The 19,325-nt window shown below is 48.1% G+C and overlaps 1 protein-coding gene and 1 long non-coding RNA gene across 2 annotated transcripts; both read right to left on the bottom strand.

The window, feature by feature from the left end:
• Positions 1 to 7,800: 7,800 nt before the first annotated feature.
• On the bottom strand, positions 7,801 to 8,189 carry LOC136355423 (uncharacterized). Its single transcript, XR_010739674.1, has 2 exons — positions 8,140 to 8,189; positions 7,801 to 8,065 (listed from the first exon to the last, which is right to left on the bottom strand). It is a non-coding gene; the product is annotated as an uncharacterized lncRNA (long non-coding RNA).
• Positions 8,190 to 12,511: 4,322 nt separating this feature from the next.
• On the bottom strand, positions 12,512 to 14,777 carry LOC4330447 (protein MODIFYING WALL LIGNIN-1). The gene is made up of 3 exons (XM_015767737.3): positions 13,899 to 14,777; positions 13,586 to 13,794; positions 12,512 to 13,476 (listed from the first exon to the last, which is right to left on the bottom strand). The coding sequence occupies exons 1-3, from the start codon at positions 14,010 to 14,012 to the stop codon at positions 13,191 to 13,193; spliced, it is 609 nt and encodes a 202-aa protein (XP_015623223.1). The 5' UTR covers positions 14,013 to 14,777; the 3' UTR covers positions 12,512 to 13,190.
• Positions 14,778 to 19,325: the final 4,548 nt, after the last annotated feature.

Below are 19,325 nucleotides of genomic sequence, written 5' to 3'. Positions count from 1 at the left end.
AGTACGTCGTCGTAGTAGACGTAGCGCGGAAGCGGTCCCGGGCCGGGAGGCGCGCGCGTCTGTGGTCGCAGTGAGCTAGCCCACGGCACCCAGCAAAGCGGGCTCTAGCTAAAGGAAATATCGGGGGCCGGAGCTCGCGGAGGCGTCGTTGTGGCGCCGGATCGACGCGCGGGCCACGTTACGGCGGCCGCAGGACATACGTGTCTTCAATGATTGCGCGGATGTTCATATGTGCATATCCGCGCGCCCGGTCGCAGCTCTACCGCTCCTTGACCGATCGATCTCTTCCGTTCCGTGCCGTGCGGCGCCGCTCCGCGCGCGGTCGAGCCGCCCCGCGCGCCCACATGCGACTGCGTAGTACAGTTAGCCTTCCCCGTTTTGGCACGTTTCGATCAGCACGGACGATTTGCTCGCTGCTAACTTGGGTAACACGCAGATCGATCGTCCACCGACGGGATATGATGGAGTCGAAGCGTAGCAGTGTGCGCGTGCAATAGGCCAGGCGTTTTGCGTGCGATGTCGCGCGTGTCCAGCTGGGCGAGCAATAAAATAGCCCGATCAATCAAACACGAGCCGGCAGGCGTGGCAGCGACAATGTCACTCCGGCGGCGGAGGGGGCCCGGGGACGGCACTGATCGATAAGGCTGGTGATGCTGGTGGACGAGTCGGCGCCCGCGACGTGGCCGGCAGGCGGGCGCGCAGCGGCCACCCGACGCTAGCTGGCCGGTGGAATACTAGTATTTGAGATCGTCGTGCTGGTCAGGAAATACTAGTATTTGAGATCGCCGTACGTGTCTTCCAACAGCGAGCGCATGCTTGAATGAATACGTCGGTACTACTCGGCATTCGGCAAGGAAACGATTGAGGAACTATGTGTCTGTTTGAAGAGATTTGTTCTGGTCCAGCAAAATTATTTTAAGGTACCGGTACCTCACGGTACCAAATCGTTTCCGATCGTTGGATTAGCTAGACAGGATAAGCATGGTTAGATTCAACAATTGAAAATAATTTTTTTGGTACCATGAGGTATGATACTTCGAGATACCTTTTATTGGACCGGAGCAAATCTACTGGTTAAAATGAGACGATGCATACTTATGGGTATAAGATCTAAAGATCTAATATCTGTTGACACTAAACCGATATTTGTCAGTAACTCTCACAATATTTGACGTGTTGAGTAGTTGTTGATATCGACAATATTTTTTTAACGAACAACAATAGTGTGTTGTTTTATATTGATATAGCATACCAATAATACTTTCATGTCACCCGGTGTGCCGAAATCCTTATTTCCACTAAGTTAGAGGAAAACTCATTGTCCGAAGCATGATTTTCTCATGCATCTTGCAAACTAAAAAAGTTTAAAAGATAGAGAGGCAGCAAGGGCCACAATTATGACATTTACTCTAATCAAAAGACTAAAGATTTCAATCCCACAAAGCTATCACATCCAAAACTTAGGTTTAGTTCTGGAGACAGTTTGACTTGAATTTTAGTGGCACGTAAAATCAAATACTCCATCCGTCCCATTTTAAGTGCAGTTATGATTTTCCACGTTTAAATTAGATCGTCCATCTTATTTAATTTTTTTTAAAAAAAAATTAAAAACATAAGTCACGAATAAAGTATTATTCATGTTTTATCATCTCATAACTACAAAAATATTAATTATAAAAAAATTCAAATAAAACGGACTATCAAAGTTGGACACGGAAACTCATGATTGCACTTAAAATGAGACGGAGGGAGTAAGTGATTAGCAAATAATGAATTGAATACTAATTATTATAGGTGTCAAAATAGATTTACTTGATTCTTTTAAATAAAATTATACATAAACTTATGCACGAAATTTAGTAGTTTGGTAAACGTTCATGACAGGGATTTTTTTTTCAGCCCAACCTCCCTCGAGAGCCCAGCATAGTGTAAGTAGCATTGTTCTAAGTAACTTTAAACGGCGACCCATTTGTTGCACTTGTGACAAGAGGCCGGTTAGTTCCTGCAGTACATTGTACTCTTATTTGTTTCAATTTAAAACTCGCCCACACGCATTAGAATTTTCATCAAAGGAAATTGCAGTGGTTAAATTGCCCCTGCAAGTCGGCACTAGACTCTGAATTTTACGTCCCCCGTCACCTCATTTACACCCGGTCTCTGCTGGGACCAGGTCTTCGTACAGGTCTATGTAGACAATATCACAATATACCATGGAAAGGTACATGTTGATGTTGGAAGAAGCAGGTCGTTACGAGTGTCAGTTAGTGCCGTTGCATTATTTGTCTGCATAAGACGATCGAAAGGTCTCCTGGATATCTAGAATCTTTGTTTCGCTAAACTTTAGTTGGGTGTGTACAAGCACTACAGCGACTTCCATTCATGTCTACATCGGCACATCGCACTATGTACGTACGCTCACAATCTTATTTTCTGCATAGATAAATTGCAGAAAGTATGGCACATATCATCCATGTAACTTTTGTCCCGACTGTTCGTTGTTTGCTGGCTCAATATTGGAAGGATATCCTTCGCTTTTTATCACATAGGCATCTATCCTGTTTCCTCGCCGTACCCAATCTAATGTATTTTTTTGGGGTTTTTTTTTTTAGCTATACGTTCCGGATTATCAGATCATCAGCTAACCGGCCGATCTAGATACACCGTACAGTACAAACATATTGACATTGTGAAACTGCCGCAGCATGCATGGCTGCATGCATGTGTATGCATGAGGTACGTACGCAACAAATAACAGGTTGGTCCAGCTACAAAAATAGCCGCTCCCTCGCGTGACGTTCCGTTCCGTGCAGAACCGTGCATGCACGCGTACGACGGACTCCCTCCCCTGACACGCACAGCTTAGCCACAGGACCTCAAATTCTCTGTCCGGTATCTAGTCTGGCCGCACTGTGGCACACATCGTACGCAGCAACACGACGAGGCGCGAGGCAGGGGAGATGGATCGCGCATTCGATCACGCTAGAAGTGGCGGATCTTAGCCAGCCATTCAGCCAGAGGCTGAGAGGCGTACGTACTGCCTAGCCGGGTCCTACGACGCGCGAGCAAACAGAAGAAGGAGAGAAGGAGAGTCTGGTTGATTGGGGCGCATGCGGATGCGACGCGCGCGAGTGGTTGCCTGGTCCCTCGCGTAGCCAGCGGGCAGGTACCCAGGGCACCCGGCACGGGGGGGTCCCGCACCCCGATCGGCTCCGCCACACATATCTGGATATATATCTCGCTCCCATCCTCGCATGTACGCGCGCATGCACGCGCTACCCTACACGCCCCAATCAGGGCACGCAACTCGCGCGCCCCACCGTGCATGATTCACACGAATTCCAGACGCTGATCCTATCGCCAATCGATCAACACCCGCGGATTCTGCGTATCAATCGATCCAACCGTGCGTTGCGTATCTCGAATTCTCGATCATGCACCTGACCAGGTAAGTGCGTGTACGGTCGATCGGTACGCCTCGCCTGCCACCCGCAGATCGATCGACCATCCATGTGCTGCTGCTTGTATAACGGTCGCGATACTGCTCGGCTATTCATACGAGCACCGATTGTTGACAGGTAGTGGCCCCCTGGACCGCTAGCTCTGGACTAGCGAGCGAACGAACGAGGTCAATCTACACCGTACCGTACGTCCTCGCGTTGTCATAGGCGAACCATGATTTTGTCGTCCCTACCGACCGGGCAGGGGCAATGCCGACTATACATGCACATATGGCGATAGCTAAGCTGCTTGCTTGTTTCGTTGCGTACTTGGCTCGGTCTCAGTCCTATCAGTCTCGGCCTCTCCTCTCATCCAAGTCATACATACGCATTTGCATGAGGAAGGTCGCGGTAGTTGACTTGGTTTTCCACGGCCAAGACAAGCTGCTGTCCGAGTGGCCGACTATATATAACAACAAACTGGTTATGTTTCACCGCTGTCATTAAAACCGTTTAAAGAGACCTTATCCGTCGATATATTGGAAACCTGTATCGAACCTATCAGGAAAATTGACGCGCGTAGTTTTTGAGGAGTCAAGTTCAATGCCGACCGTACATGCAAGAGGGCGATTCGTAGTCCCGGTTCACGTAATTGACTCATAGAAAGAAATCCATGCCGACTTGTACTAGTAAAAGAACTGTTCCACCAAGCGTTAAAATAGGTATAGCTTGTTGTGTTTGTGAACATAAACGTCAGCATAATCAAAGAGGGTACGTCTAGCTCTCGCCAAAATTTCTAGATTACTTGCTCCGTCTCAGAAACCGGATGTGATTTAGTACTAAATTAACTTATTCTGGATGGAATCTCTCTTTAGAAATTTTGCTTTGAAAAGTGTGCAGCTCTGTTTGCACAGTCGATTTTCCAATTTCCATTATTCCTCAATAGTGCACGTGTAACTTTTGCCATGAGATGAGCAAAGGATATATGACCAACTGGCTATGTAAAGCACGCAGCATGGGCGAACCAAAACGACGCGTGGTTCCATCCATCTGTCAGTTTTCTGTTGCAGCGAAAAGCTCTTTCCATCTCATCTCATCACCAGAGGAAACGACGCCACGCCCACGCACACCACCGGCTCGGTCAAGGACCCCGCAACGGCCTATCGTAGCATTCCGGTGAGGTAGTTTCTCTCGTAATCTCGTTGGGTTTTTCCAGTTTCAACCAATGACGCGCGCGTGCGCTTTTAGTTTGCTGTTGATTCCCTATTCCCCCCTCCACATCTTCCGTCGTCGATGAAACGCGAGCGCGACGGCTGACTCTGACTTTTCCGCGTCGCCTCTGCCGTTATCCGGCGCCGCGCGCGCGTTCCGTGGCCCCACGCGAGCACGCGCCACTTGCGCTTGCGCGCCAGAGGGCGACCGCGGTCGCCTCGCGCGCCAGAGGGCGACCGCGACCGCACGCGCGCGAGGCGAGAGGCGAAAACCCGGAACGCGACGGGACGGCGAGAGGCCGAGACAGCGACGCGCGCAGGCAGGATTAGCCGAACTCTTAAACCGGGCAGGTTCAAGGCACGCGCATGACGAGAGAGAATCAGAGGGAGCTGATGTGATTAGCGCCAGAGGAAAACCACAAAAGCTGAGACGGGAAGCTGAAACAGCTCTGGTATTGTGCCGCAACTTGATAGCCGTGATGTTGGTTGCTGCTGGGGCTGTTGCACCTGGTCGGCCGTCCCGATACCGTTAATCTTACACCCCCGCTACATGCTAATATGTGTATGCGTGTGCCGTGCCGTCGCTTTCGCTTTCCGTCCCCGCCCGGGATCCTCCTCCCTCTCCTTTTCCTCTGCCTTTCTGGTCGCCTTTTCGGGCCTTGCTCCCCTGTCACTCGGGTGGACGCTTCGCCGTGCACTGATCCTACAGTTGTACTCCTTTGTCCTACCGGTTGCTCTCTCCACATCGCCTTCCCCCAAGCTAAGCTAATAAGCTAAAACAGCTAGCTAAGCTACGTGCTCATCACTGATGCTACTATGCTTCCCTGCTTCCTTGGGTGCTTCCTTACGTTGTATTTTACTCCATAATGATATCCAAAAGGCGAAAAGGAGCAGCGATCGCGGACCGTGCTAGTAGCTTTGCATCACTCTCTATTATTTAGTGGCAATCTGGCTAGATTGGGATACAGCTGCTGGTCAGTCTCAAAGCCCGATCAAACGCGAACAGTAGTATACACTAGGGCCTTTGGTGACAGATCATCCTTTGTTCTGATCTTTTTGCCCCACGAGCACTCTCTGCCTGGTTAAGCAATCGAGTCTTTCATTATTTTAGCGGAGGCAAAGGTGAGGATATATATATGCTAGCTGCTACACTAAGCCAGTTGTCAGGGTGGACTTGATTGTAAGGCCGGACCCATGCATTCGCCATCAACTTTTCTTTCACTTGTTTTTAATTCAGAAATCTCGATGCGTACCATATTAAAAATTTTCCCATTCAGCTGTCATTGTTATCCTTTTTCCGATCACAGGCCACCACAGCACAGTCCTCAGATCGCTTAGTTTAAGATATGTGCATCCATGCAATTGCTCGAGGGAGATACTGTCATGAAGCAAAGATCCAAGCTAATGTGTCAGTCCTTTTTTTTTAATTCGTTCACTTAAGGAGTACATTGCTAAATCGATCGCTTTGGTCGATCGAGCTGCACTTGTGCTTTCACTTAAAAAGAAACGCGATTTGTAGCCAGAAACAAAATCGCAGCTGGATGCGCGTCGCTTTAGAGAGGGGGGGGGGGGACACAAATTAATGACATATAAAGGCTTCTCATGATTTGAGATCAGAGTCATCACGAACTACGGCCTCAGGCTCCACTAGCGACCACCGGTTGATACGTGGCTCGATCTGCTTTACAGCGCATTTTTGTGTGTCCGTCTGACAGTCGCGGATTGGGGATATCAAAACGCACCAAAAAGACGGCTACAGATCATCAGAAAACGGAGATAACCAGGATCTTTTTTTTTTTTGGCTTCAGCTTTTGCCGAGGACTTACGTGTGCATGCAACCTCACAAAATCTTTACACAGATAGCCATGGGAGTATTTCTCTGATATAAAAATCTCGTTGCCGATGTGTTGTGTGGGGGTGGTCACTGAATTTGATTCTTGTGAGATTGTGGCTTAGATCCAGGAACCGGGTACGTATCCGTTTCAATATTTTATGCGAAAAAAGCAGCCAACATCTCTCCTTTTTCCCGTATCCTTTTCCATTCAGAATTTCAGACATCGTGAGTCACTCACCAGAAAAACTACGATGATACGATATGCTACGTTTTTTTATCACGAGAGTTTTCGTCAGGATTATGGGCCGAAATCGCAAGTTTCAGAAACCTGGGCTCTCCTCTGCATCAGCCGGCCGAACACGTCGGGCACAGGAATTTTGTGGGGAATAAGTCCACTTTGACTCCCTTAAAAGTGACCAAATCTAATCCATGACCCTAAACCGCAAAACTGGATATCTCGACCATGAACTATTGAAATCGGTGCAATTTGACTCTCTTGGCGGTTTTGGAGGACGGTTTCGCTGACGTGGCGCTGACGTGGCGGTGCTAACCTAATTTGTGGGGTTGACATGACGCTTAGGTGGCATTTGAATTAAAAAAATATATGTGGGACCCGTTTGTCATTCACACCCATAAAAATTGTGGGGCCCACTGACATATGGGCTCCACATGCCATCCTCTCTCTCTTCTTCCTCCCCTCTTTCTCCCTTCTCTCTCAGTACAGGAACGAGTAGACGAGGCAACACAGCACCATGGGACAGCGATGCCGATGTACAACGCCCTGGCGAGGGACGCCGCGTTGCGCCACTCTGCCTCGATCGTGCCGACCATTCCCGCCACCATGAGCAACCCAAACACCACACCCCTGCTCGTGCCGTCGAAGGAGTCGGCGACGAAGGTGTATATTGTCGGGATTTGCAGTGCCAGCCCGAGTCCGTTCAACGCCGCCGTCACCGCCATCTGCATCGCACCATGTACGCAAAAGCATGTCAACCATGGAGGAGCATGGAAAGGTGAAGGGAACTTTGCCATGGTCATTTGGTTGGCGTTCGTCGCCGCTGGGCTGCTGGCCTACTGTTGCTGTCACTGGTGGAGAAAGGGTTATTACTCCCGGTTCGTAACCCCCCTATAGTACCGGTTTTCGAACCGGAAGTACGAATCCGGGACTAAAGATCGCTATCTTTAGTCCCGGGTGAAAAAACCGGGGGTAAAAACCCATCTTTAGACTAAAGATGCTAATCCGGTTGCTCTTTCCGGTTCCTTTTTATTATTTTCTTTTCTTCATTATTTTTAAATATATTGATTTCACTCTATCCCGTCCCCAAAATCTCAAATCAATCATTCTCAAATTGCCTCCAAATCCACAAATCGATCATCTCAAATACTCAAATACATCACAAAATCTTAAAAAAAAATTACATCACAACTTCTACAAAATTCATCACATATTCACATCACACACAAATCAAATACATCACACAACAATCTCAGATCCAATCAAATACATCACACAACAATCTCAGATTCTTCAAAAAAAAAGGGGAGAAAGCGCTGCCTCGCCGCGCGCAGCCACCGCGCCGGCCCTCCGCGCCCCACCACCAGCCGCCACCGCGCCGCCTCACCGCGCGCCGCGCCGCCGCCACGCCGGCCGGCCCACCGCGCCCTGCCGCCGCACCGGCCGGCCCTCCGCGACCCGCCGCCCTCGCGCCCCTGCCAATAGGGAGGAGGAGAGGAGAAGGAGGAGAGGAGAAGGAGAGGAATAGAGATAAGGATGAGAGGAGGAGATAAAGTTGAGGAGAGAAGTTAAAGATGAGAGGAGGAGATAAGGTTGAGGAGAGGAGTTAAAGGAGAGGAGGAGGTACCGGCCTCGATCCGATCGCACACACCTCTCCGATCTCCGCGTCGATCTTTACTCCCGGTTGGTTTTACCACCAGGACTATAAATATATCTTTAGTCCCGGTTGGTAACAGCAACTGAGAGTAAAGCGTATGGCGATCTTTTTTCCTGGTTGGTGTTATTAACCGGGACTACAAATAGATCTTTAGTCCCGGTTGGTAACACCAACCGGTACTAAAGATTGAAAAAGTACTCTGTAGCTTTTAAACCGGGACTAAAGATATTTTTAGTCCCGGTTTTTAATACAATCGGGACTATTGTAAAATCTGGTCGACCGACCAAAGATGGTTTCTCCACCAGTGTGTTCATGCTCATGACCGGCATGCTTGACTCCGCCATCCCAACGATGAGCAGCGGAAAGAAGTGGACGGAGGTGATCAACCAGTTCCTCAACGCGCTCTTCACCATCATGTGCCTGTACTAGCAGTCCAGCACGCCAAGATCTTCCACCACCTCGTGCTGCTCCTCCGGTGGCGCCCCGGCACCAGCGACGACCGCGAGGAGATCCACAAGGTGTACTGCAAAGACTGCGCGCCGCGGCCGCACGACCGCGCGCACATGCTCGTCGTGGCAGTGCTGCTTCACGTCACCTGCTCGGCGCAGTACTTCTGCTGCGCTCTCTTCTGGAGCTACGCGTGCAAGGACCGGCTAGGCTGGGCTCCATGATGCCGGCGTGGGGAGAGAAGGAGAGAGAAGGGAGAGAGGGAGGAAAAAAGAGGGAAGGGGAGAGAGGATGACACGTGGGCCCCACATGTAAAGGGTCCCACAATTTTTTTTTAATGTGAATGACAATTGGGTCCCACAATTTTTTACAAATTATAGTGCCACATCAGCGCCACATGGAAGTAAAACCAGGTCAATACTGCCATGTATGCGCCACGTCAGCGAAACCGCCCTCCAAAACCGCTGAGGGAGTCAAATTGAACCGGTTTTAACAGTTTAGGGAGTCAAGATATCTGGTTTTGTGGTTCAGGGTCAGGGTCACGGATTAGATTCGTGTCACTTTTAAGGGAGTCAAATTGAACTTATTCCATTTTGTGGTCCATGAAGAGGCCAGAGCACCAGCCTATCGAAGTTAAGAGATGGGTCCTGAGCGTATCTGGAGGGAGGAAGGAAAATGTTTAATTGAGTCCCTCAAAGATAGTCAAGACTTATTCCTACCCCTCAACCGCAAACTAGGTATAGTGATTTCTTCAACTATTTAAACCATGCAAAATGACTCCCTTAACAATATAGTTGGTGGTTTCACTGACGTGGCATCCATGTGGCAGCCTAGTCATCACGTAATTTTTTTTTTAAAAAAAATACAATGGGGCTCACATGTCATCCCCTCTATCTCCTTACTTTCCTATCTATGTTTATCCCCTTCTCGGCAGTGGTACGACGACTTCTTCCATAGGACGGCGGTGGGACTGTAGCAAAACACGATATGCTCTGGGTACTCCATGCCTCCATGGTGGTGCCACCGCCTTCGTTCGCCTTATCCAAGAACTCATGCAGGCATTCGTTGTCGACCTTGCTTTACATTATATATGGTTTTGTGGTTGAAGGATATGAATTTATCATATCCGACCTATATCGAAGGAGTCAGATTGAACTTTTTCCAACGAGGAATGGGTCCGATCTGAGATTGCACCCACTTTATTAAGGACTCGATTGAATGAGTCGGTATTGAGGCCCATTCAACTGTATTGGCCAAACATTTTAGTATAATGTCCCGCTTATGCATTAGGATGGCGAAAACGCTAATTGGCGGCTAGTTGCGCGCGCCCTTCTTTTTTTCCGTTTCTCTTTCTGTTTGGTTTTCTCCGGTTTTTTTTGGTTTCTCTTTCTGTTTGGTTTTTTCCGGTTTTTTGTTTCTCTGTCTATTTTGGTTTTTCCGTTATTTTGGGGTTCTCTTTCTGTTTTGGTTTTTTTTGTTTCCCCCCCCCTTTTTTTTTCCTTTTTTCTCTTTTCGGTTTTTTTTAACATATACGTATACAAACTTTTTGTATTCATGTATACAAACTAGTTTATATACGTACGTATATAAAGTTTATATACGCACGTATACAAAGTTTGTATACGTTATGTTTTTTTGTTTTTTTTTATTTTTTAATACGTACGTATACAAAGTTTGTACATATTGTATACAAAGTTTGTATATGTGTATATTTTTTATACATCAACAATATATACATATAAAAATATATTTTTTATAGAAATAATACTAGTACTAATAGTAGTAGTGTAATAGTAATAGTAATACTAGTAACTACTAGTTGTATAGTATAGATACTAAGAGGAGTGGGGGGTGGTCGCGCGCGATGGGGCAGGCGCGACCAGTCGCCAGGTAGCCACCCCCTTAGGATGGGGCCAGGATTTATGCACATCCAGGTTTTGAGCTAACGTGCAAGGTTCAGGTTCTTGTACGCTTTGAAATAAAATTCACTTTAGGTCCCTCAACTATAGGTCGAGTTTTATTCACACCACTCAACCATAAAACCGGAGTGTCCCTCAACTTTTAAAACGGGTACAAATTAAATTCCTCGACAATATTGAAAGCGATTTCTAGTTAATGTGACGCCTACGTGGCACGATGATTGCTTGACTTATTAGGCCCATCCCGTGTCGGCATGACCCAACCTTTGCGCCATGCCTGGGCCTCTGTCTCGACACGATGGGCCGATACGGCATTGGCCCAGTCCAACGATCAGGGAGTTAAATAGATGAGAGAGACAAAATAGATTTATTCAGCCATACAAGAAATGACCCAAACAGATGAGGGATGAAAAATAGATTTATTCCAACCATATAAGAGACGGCCCAAAGATATGAGGGAAGCAAAATAGTCTTTTATCCAAGGAAGAGTGCAATGGACTTTCGTGGCTTTGGGCTAGCTCGACACCATCCAAGTCTTATTGGGTCGTGCATAGGCAGATGGTGCAGCAAGTGGATAGACCCGGGGCAGCCCGATGTGTAGGTCGAGTCTGCCGGCTCGACTAATCTCGGCCCGGGCCCGGTTGTGCCTAGGCCAGACGGCCCATTTGGTCATTGATCTATACGTTGGAGTAAGGGCGTGAGACATAGTGGAGAGTGGGGAGGGGGAAGAAGTCACATGTGAAGCTACTAGTTTATTTTTATGCTGACATCGACACCACATGCTGTTCACGTAAACGCCGCATAGAAAAAACCAGTCTAGTTTGTATGAGGGGTGTAAATTAAACAGTTTTATGAGTTCGGGAAGGAATTATGTCGGTTTTAGAGTAAAATGGATTCTTTTAGATAAATGTGGTAGTTGAGGGGGATGATATGAACTTATCCCAGCTCATAATGATATTAATCAATATCAACATAACTGAATGTATCTCTCTGTGAAACCAGTCAACAGTTGGTGCGGTAAGAGCAAGTTTAATACTACTAACTCCAAATCATTTATAGTTAATTTAATAGCTAATAAATATACTACCTCCCCCCTATCATACACATAAATCTGTAGCCCGCTGCTTTTCTCTCTCTTCTTTTATCTTCTTGATATGTGTTTATAACTGGCTTATAGTATGCTATTGTACATGCTATAATAGAGCTACCGAATAGTATACATTTTCCACGAATTTTTGTGTGCAAGAAAACAAAGAACACACGACCAGATGCAAGCCCGTATGAATGACAGCACATGCAGAATCCTATTGCCTTGTTTCTTCCACCTTCGGCACACCAGGCCAACATGTTTGCTGTTGCCAACCTGAAAGAAAACATCGAACTTGCCCGCAACGGCTTAAAAATCCCCTTCACCGTTGCATACCCTTTTTAGCTTTATGACCTGATAAAGTGTACTGTGTACGGATAGTTCTAATATGACGTTTGCATTTTTCTGCGTTGCATTGCTCTCCCAATAGTCCGTATTGTTGGACCAGCGGCGCGTATCATTATAACTCTGCAATTTCCATGATACTTCTAGTTCAAAAACTGGAGATTGCCCTATGAAAAGATAGAAACATAGGATAATGCGACTGCTTATGAGCCAACGTGCTTGTCATTCTCATTGCAACAATGCGACTGATAAACTCGGGGGCCATCACATATTATCCCCGTGTCATTTTTGTCTTCTCACCAGAAGAAGAAGAAAAAAAAAAGGAATTTACAGTCTACAGAGCCAAAAAGAATTGTTCATATGCATTCCCATCATGCTGTCTGTTAGACTGTTACAGACTAGATAATGTATAGAGGACAGAGCCAGCCTTTGCCAGCACAAGTGAACATGCTAAAACATGAGGACCTAATCAAGAAACACATGCTAGGTATATATAAATATTACTACAGTAATACATCTCCTGTTATCTAAAAAACAAATATATAAATACAATAAAACCATCACGAAAATCTGGCATAGGCGAGCTAAAAAAAAATAGAATCCTGCTATACATACGACTAAATCGTACGACTCACATTCGACTCTGCCACATCCACCAATCACCATGTTCGAACTCGGCTATGTCTTAAGATGCTGTAATTAATTCATGTACAACCTTTACTTTCTTTGCGTGGATCTGTTTGATCTGGTTTCATTTACATTTTGCACGGTCTTGGACCTCTTGGTCAGTAATTTTGTCAGTAATGCTATGTACTACCTTTGTCCAGCTAAAATATCTTCTAACCCACCGGTATACCCGCCCCCACCCATCACCAGCCGTTGGCCTTTGCCAGCAAGCGGAGATTGCCCCCACGCCGCTTGGCCTTTGCGGGACGAACAGCGCGGAGCACCGTCCACCCGCCTCTCCTCCGGTTGGCCCGTCCCGCCCCGCGTGTTCCGCCCCGGCCAGGCCGGCGGGTCACTGCTTCGATCGCCCGCTCGCCTGCTCGGCGTCCGTGGCCGCCGCGTCGAGACGGATTGTCGTTGTGGCGGATGCTGCCGAGGTGGCGCATGAGGATGATTTGGTGGTGGAGGTGAGGCCGAGGATGAGGAGCGCCGTGACGACGACCAGCGCGGCGGCCCCGCCGAACACGCCGTTCCTGGCGACGTAGCAGTCGCCGTCCATCCAGCCCCGGCCGTACCGCTGCCCGTGGTTCATGCTCGCCGCGGTCGCCAGCAGGACGACGGCCAGCGCGAAGCTCACCCTGCGTACATCCGGCGCGCGCGCCGCGGGCGGCGATTCAGCGATCCACGCTCGCAGAAATCACGCATTAATTCTTTGTTTGGCAGCCATGGCCGTACTATAGGGCGTACCATGAGAGGACGAGGATGGCGACGGACGCCGCGCGGCGCCTGGTGGTGGACGACTTGCTGCGCTTGGACGCGGCGCACATGGTGGTCGCCGCCGCCGTGGTGCCCACCAGCTGCGCCACGGAGAGGAACGCGATGGCCGCGACGCCCAATTCGAAGGCGGAGCTCTTGGGCAGGGAGCAGAGGCTACCGTCCAGCTTCATGTCCTTCTCCTGCGCACACACACAGACATGATCCAGATCCAAGGGCGTGAGTGAGACCGACCCGCCCGCCACCATTGCCGGCGTCGGAGAGCGCAAGAGCAAGCGAGCCTGACCTTGACTTTGCGGAATTCGGCGGCGAGGGAGCAGGAGAACGCGGTGGCGCAGAGCAGGACGACGATGCCGCAGATGGCGGCCCGGCAGGAGAGCCCCCTGCTCCACTTCTCCATCGAACCCAACCCAACCCAACCCACCCCGAGCCGAAGCAACCCTGTAAACGCCTCGCCCACGGCTAAGTACGTAAAATTCGACCAAATCCCTCTTCCTACCTCGCTTTGCTTCTCCAGAGCATGTCTAACTACTGCATATAAATGAGAGGAAATTCTCCGAACACGTCAAGACGCCAAGACTAATTGGCTGCTCTGAATAATCGAGGAGGGTTGGTGGCCTCTGGATGATGATGATGATGGAAACAGAGGAGGAGAGAGACGGGATGCTAAACAAAACCAAACCACATGGCCCCGTCGACTCATTGGTCAATACAATAGTGGTAATTGTTTAGCAGTTTTATGCACGGATACTAGAAGAAGAAGAAGAACGAGGAAGAGGAAAGGAGAACAGAAGAAAGATGGAATTGGCAAAGATGAGAGGCCCTCCTGATCGATCTGATCCCTGTGTCGATGACTTGACGGGTTGGTAGGCTGGTTTGGTCAACCGGATAGCGCCTGTACTGGTTTGGGAGAAGGTGGCTGATTGGCTAGGAAAGGAAGCCTGCAAGGAAAGAATCACGCTACATCATGGCTAATCGCGTTCGCCCCTGCACCAGACACTACCTAATGGTGCGGCCATTGTTTAAGCCCAAGTCGTGTCACCCATCGTCAGATCAGGGCATCAGGCCACCCAAACGAACAGGAAACACGCATCGACCAATAATAACCGGTGTTTGTGACTGCGTATGCTGCTGCTGCACTGCTGCTTGTGCGGGCAAAAAGGAGAACTACGAATGAGAAAGACCGGGAGGGGAGTGAGGATTGCGACGAATCGCTTTCTTTCTTTCGCAGAGTTCCCCCCCCCCCCCCCCCCCCCCTTTTCCTTGACGTTTTCGTCTTTGCGTTCGCTGGGTGGCAGCGGCAGACGGCGAGGCGACGGCGATGTTGTGGCGGGGGCCGTGAGGAATGGATCTCTTCCCGGATGTTTGGGCCGCCCTCTGGTCGGTCACCTTCTGTTGTCGCGTGCGATGCGTGGACTCGGCTTGGGTGGTGGCCTGGTGGGCGCGCGCGTGTGGCCCAGCGTTGGGGCGTGGTGGAAGCGGCATTCTCCTCGTCGGGGCAGACGGATCCATCCGAATCTGGCCGTTTCGTTCGGTCTCCGGTCTCCGCCGCCCATCCACCACCAACTGGATGCGCGCATCCATCATCTCGCTTTCTTCTCTTTGGTTCGTTGATCTAGGTTGCCTTCCCAATCGCCAGTTGATCCACTTGAGTCGTGGGGACGATCGTTTGCGCGCTGCGCAAACGATTTCGCATGGGTCACCGGCTTACGAACAGGCAGAAAAGCTAAACAAATCGTCACGCGTCGCATGTGTCAAATGGACGGACAATGACATTGGAGAAACAAGGCGGCGTTTTTTTTTTTTTCCTAAACTACTCTTCGAGTTCGAGCCTTCGATGGAGGAAGAATGGAAAATGTTCCTCTCGAGTTCTAGCCTGCAATCGTTGACTGCATAACGATGCAGCCGTCACCCGTCAGCCTTGCAAGCAGAAGAGGCAGCCCGACGTGGACTGCTCGCGCCAACAAGCAACGGTATCACATCAGCAAAACCGTGGTCCGCCGCCTCGTATTTTAGGTTCGGGGTTGAACGGAGAAACGGTTGAGAGCCTTACTAACAATGGGGATATTGGATTACGCTATCAAAAAAACAATATTAACCCGGGGATTTCAGTGTGTCTGCTGCTGTTTGGGGTTAGTTGAAAGAGGATCGCCAATTGTGATTGGTTTGGTCGTAGTGGTAATCTAATCGTGGTATTAAGACGATGGGATTAGACCGTGACACATCGAACGTCTCGGTTGATCCCGAATAAAATTGACAACTTTTGAAAACGAAATCATCAATGATCACCCCATCTTTGACACACGACTCTGCTGATCCCAAAGGTTGACATACAGGTACCATATAAAGTACTCTATCCGATATTCTTTAGACGACGGCAATGGATCATTGGATCACATTGTTTTATTTGGTTGTTGAAAAATTTATATCCATATTAATTGGGTGCTCAGAGAAAAAAAAAACACCCACAACTATACCTATAGATATTCCCGAGGAAACTCCTATGTTAACTGAAAATTTTAGTCGTTGTATCTGGAATCATGATTGTATATCGTATTTAGAGTTTTTTAAACAATACATGCAATTAAAAAAATCATCTCTTTTCAACTTCTACCAAACATGTTCAAATAAAATAAGAGTATGTACCAATTACAAACTTGGAAACACTAAACCAAAAATAAAAATTAATATATCTCCAAAAGTCTAAACTGAGTACAACTCGATATTTACAAATTTTAAATTTCAGAATTATTAATTTATGAAATATAGTACATTGAATCTCCAACACAAATACAAATAAATACTCCCTCCGTACTCGTAAAGTAAGTCGTTTAGGACAATGTTTAAGTAAACATTAGGAATATAAATCATGAGTAATTCTCAAGTTGTTGAGTTTGAAAATATAAAAATTATATGAATAAATTTGTCTTGAAAAATACTTTCATAAAAGTATACATATATCACTTTTCAATAAATATTTTTATAGAAATAAGAAGTCAAAATTGTGTTTTGGTGATCGTGTCACTGTCCTAAACGACTTTCTTAGGGAGTACTTATTAATTAAAATTTTAAAAATATTAAATAAAACATACAAACAACAGAAAACATATAGAATAAATTTTGATTTAGTGTTGTATTTAATTCTAAAAATCGAAATTAATAATTAATGAATAGTAATTGACATGGATTATTATTTTAACATGATCTATTTTAATTTGAAAGTTAACAAACATATTTGACATATAATTAAAATTTCAATATCCATGTTATTTAACAAAAAAAAACCCTTGCAATTATTAAAATTACAGTGAACGGGTCGGCAAGTAGTCATCATTTGTTAATTTGTTTCTCTACCGCACAAAAATCCAAAGAGAAAAGTCCAGTTTACTCACCCAAACAATTTCATTGTATTACTTAAACTCCAAAACTATTTTGAACTCATTTTACCCTATAAGCTACTCCCTCCATACCAAATTATTGGGCACCCTTATTTCTAAAAAAAAATTAAACTTGGTAATTTTTGACTAATAATCATGCTAACTATATCGATACCAAGTATTATGCATGTTATATTATTATATTTTCACGTGATGCTAATTTTATATTCATTGGGAACATGACATGAAATAAATTAATGGCCAAAGTATATCATTGGAGATCATGTAAAAAAATAGGCCTTATAATTTGGAATGGAGAGAGTATTAAAAATGGTTCTTTCATTTCTCTTATTTGTTTCTCTTTATACGAGTCATATTTTAAGCTTATATTTTGCAGAGCCACAAATGACACCATTATCAGAGTTCTAAAATAGTTTCATTTTTTTTCAAAACTATTTGCTTGAAATTTAAATTAGTATGAGTGTTTCCAACCTCTACAACAATTAAAAAAAATCAAAAAATGTTGAGATATAAATTATAATGCGTATATCAATGTCATCAAATTTAATTGCAAAATATGACATACATATAGAGAAAAGAAGAAGACAAATATCATTAGGGAGTAAGGTGAGCCATTTTCAATAGTTCGTGGTGCAAAATGAGCGAATAAATAGTATAGAAGGTTAAGTGCTCCGGCGAAAGGGGGGAAATATGGACTCTTTTTTTTTTCAAATCCAAATAGCCGTCTGTGGCATGTACTGAACTTTCTTTCAGTCCATCCATAGACCGAGGGCCTAGGCCCAAGCGAGGTACTCCAGACGCGGAATAAGTTCACATGAGGTCCCTCAACTTAACAGCGAGAATTTTTTTAGGTCCCTCAACCACAAAACCAGAAATGTTCGCACCTAAACTCATTCAAACCGTTCACAGGAGGTCCCTTCGCAGTATAGGTGGGTGGTTTCGCTTACGTGGCATCCTAGTCAGCAAAAAAAATATTAAAATTATGAGGCCCACATGTCAGCTGCAGTTTATTTTTCTTCTCTTTTCTCTCCTCTTCTCTTTCCTCTCCTCTCTCTTTGCCGGCGGCGAGCGGCGATGGGCGAGCGCGCGGCTGGAGTAGGTGGAGGGGCGGCGTCAGCACGCTAGAGCAGGCGGAGCGGCAGTGTCTGGGCGAGCGCGGCTGCGGCGGCGACAAGCAGCGGCCAAGCGCGACGGCGGGCAAGCGGCGGCTCCGAGCGTGGGCGGTGCATGGCCGGAGCAGGCGGAGCAGCGGCGTCTCCGGGCGCGGGCGGAGCAGAGGGGGGGGGGACGCGGGGGGCGCGGCGGGTGAGCGGCGGCGAGGCGTCGCCTCTTTCCCCCCTCCCGCCGGCCTCATCTCCCCCCGCTCCGTCCGTTCCCGCCGCTGCGGCACGCCACCACGCTGGGCTCCTCCAAGGAGTGCGACGGCGGCGACGGGAACCAGCGGCAAGAACGACGTGCTCGTTCGCTCTGTCCACTTTGTGTGCCGCTCTCGCCGCCAACGACGACGCGACCGGCGGAGTAGGCCGCCACGCTCCTCCTTCGGCCACCTCCGCCGTTGCGGCCCCCTCCTCCGCCTGCCATGCTCGTCCGCTCGCTTGCCGTCCGCTCTGCCCACAGCCCGTCGCGCTTGCCTTCCGCTCGCCCGCCGCCGTCCAACGCCGCTTCGCGTGCCGCCGCGCCGCCCGTCTCCGTTCTGCCCATAGCCCGGCGACCTGCCGTTCTTCGACCTCATGAGCATCCCCGGCAAGCTCATGCCCGACCTTGGGCGCTCGGCATTCGACCGCCACCCCCTTTTGATTCCTCCGCCACCGGCGGCGACATATCCGTCACCGCGGGAATCCCCTCCCGGAGCAGGAGCCCGTCCTGGATCCCGCCCCCACCTCCCGCCGCGGTCGCCCGCAGTCGCTCTTGCCAGCTTCGCCTGCCGCGGCCACACTCGCCCTCCGCCGCCGCCGCCGCTCTCGCCGGCCGTTGCCCCACCCGTCTCGGTCGTCGAAGAAGACGATAGAAGAGAAGAAAGGGGAAAATAGAAGGGATGTGGGGCCCGCACCGTTTTCTCTCACTTACATGTGGGCCCCACGTACTTTATTTATTTATTTTTCTGACTAGGGTGCCACGTACGCGAAACCACCTATACTGCCAAGGGAGCTCCTGTGAATGAGTTTAGGGCGAGGTTAAGGGACCTCGAGGGACCTCCGGTGAACTTATTCCCGAGAGATATCATGATGGGCCCAACTGCTTACATACAGTCGATTAGGCCGGCCTAAAACTTTTCCGTGTGTTCCACCGGCTGTTGATGGAATAAGTCCATTGTG

This window comes from Oryza sativa, chromosome 2 (genome assembly GCF_034140825.1).
Source record: "Oryza sativa Japonica Group chromosome 2, ASM3414082v1".
In the NCBI taxonomy this organism is placed as follows: Eukaryota; Viridiplantae; Streptophyta; class Magnoliopsida; order Poales; family Poaceae; genus Oryza; species Oryza sativa.
Note: the sequence above shows the minus strand (reverse complement) of the source record. Positions and strands in the feature narration are given on the sequence as shown.

What these genes read in the sequence shown, in the direction of transcription:
- LOC4330447 (XM_015767737.3), bottom strand. Translation starts at nt 14,012, where the DNA reads ATGGAGAAGTGGAGCAGGGGGCTCTCCTGCCGGGCCGCCATCTGCGGC. An exon ending in CCGAATTCCGCAAAGTCAAG is followed by an intron (nt 13,795 to 13,898) that starts GTCAGGCTCGCT and finishes GTGTGTGCGCAG; the next exon opens with GAGAAGGACATGAAGCTGGA. An exon ending in GCCATCCTCGTCCTCTCATG is followed by an intron (nt 13,477 to 13,585) that starts GTACGCCCTATA and finishes GGATGTACGCAG; the next exon opens with GGTGAGCTTCGCGCTGGCCG.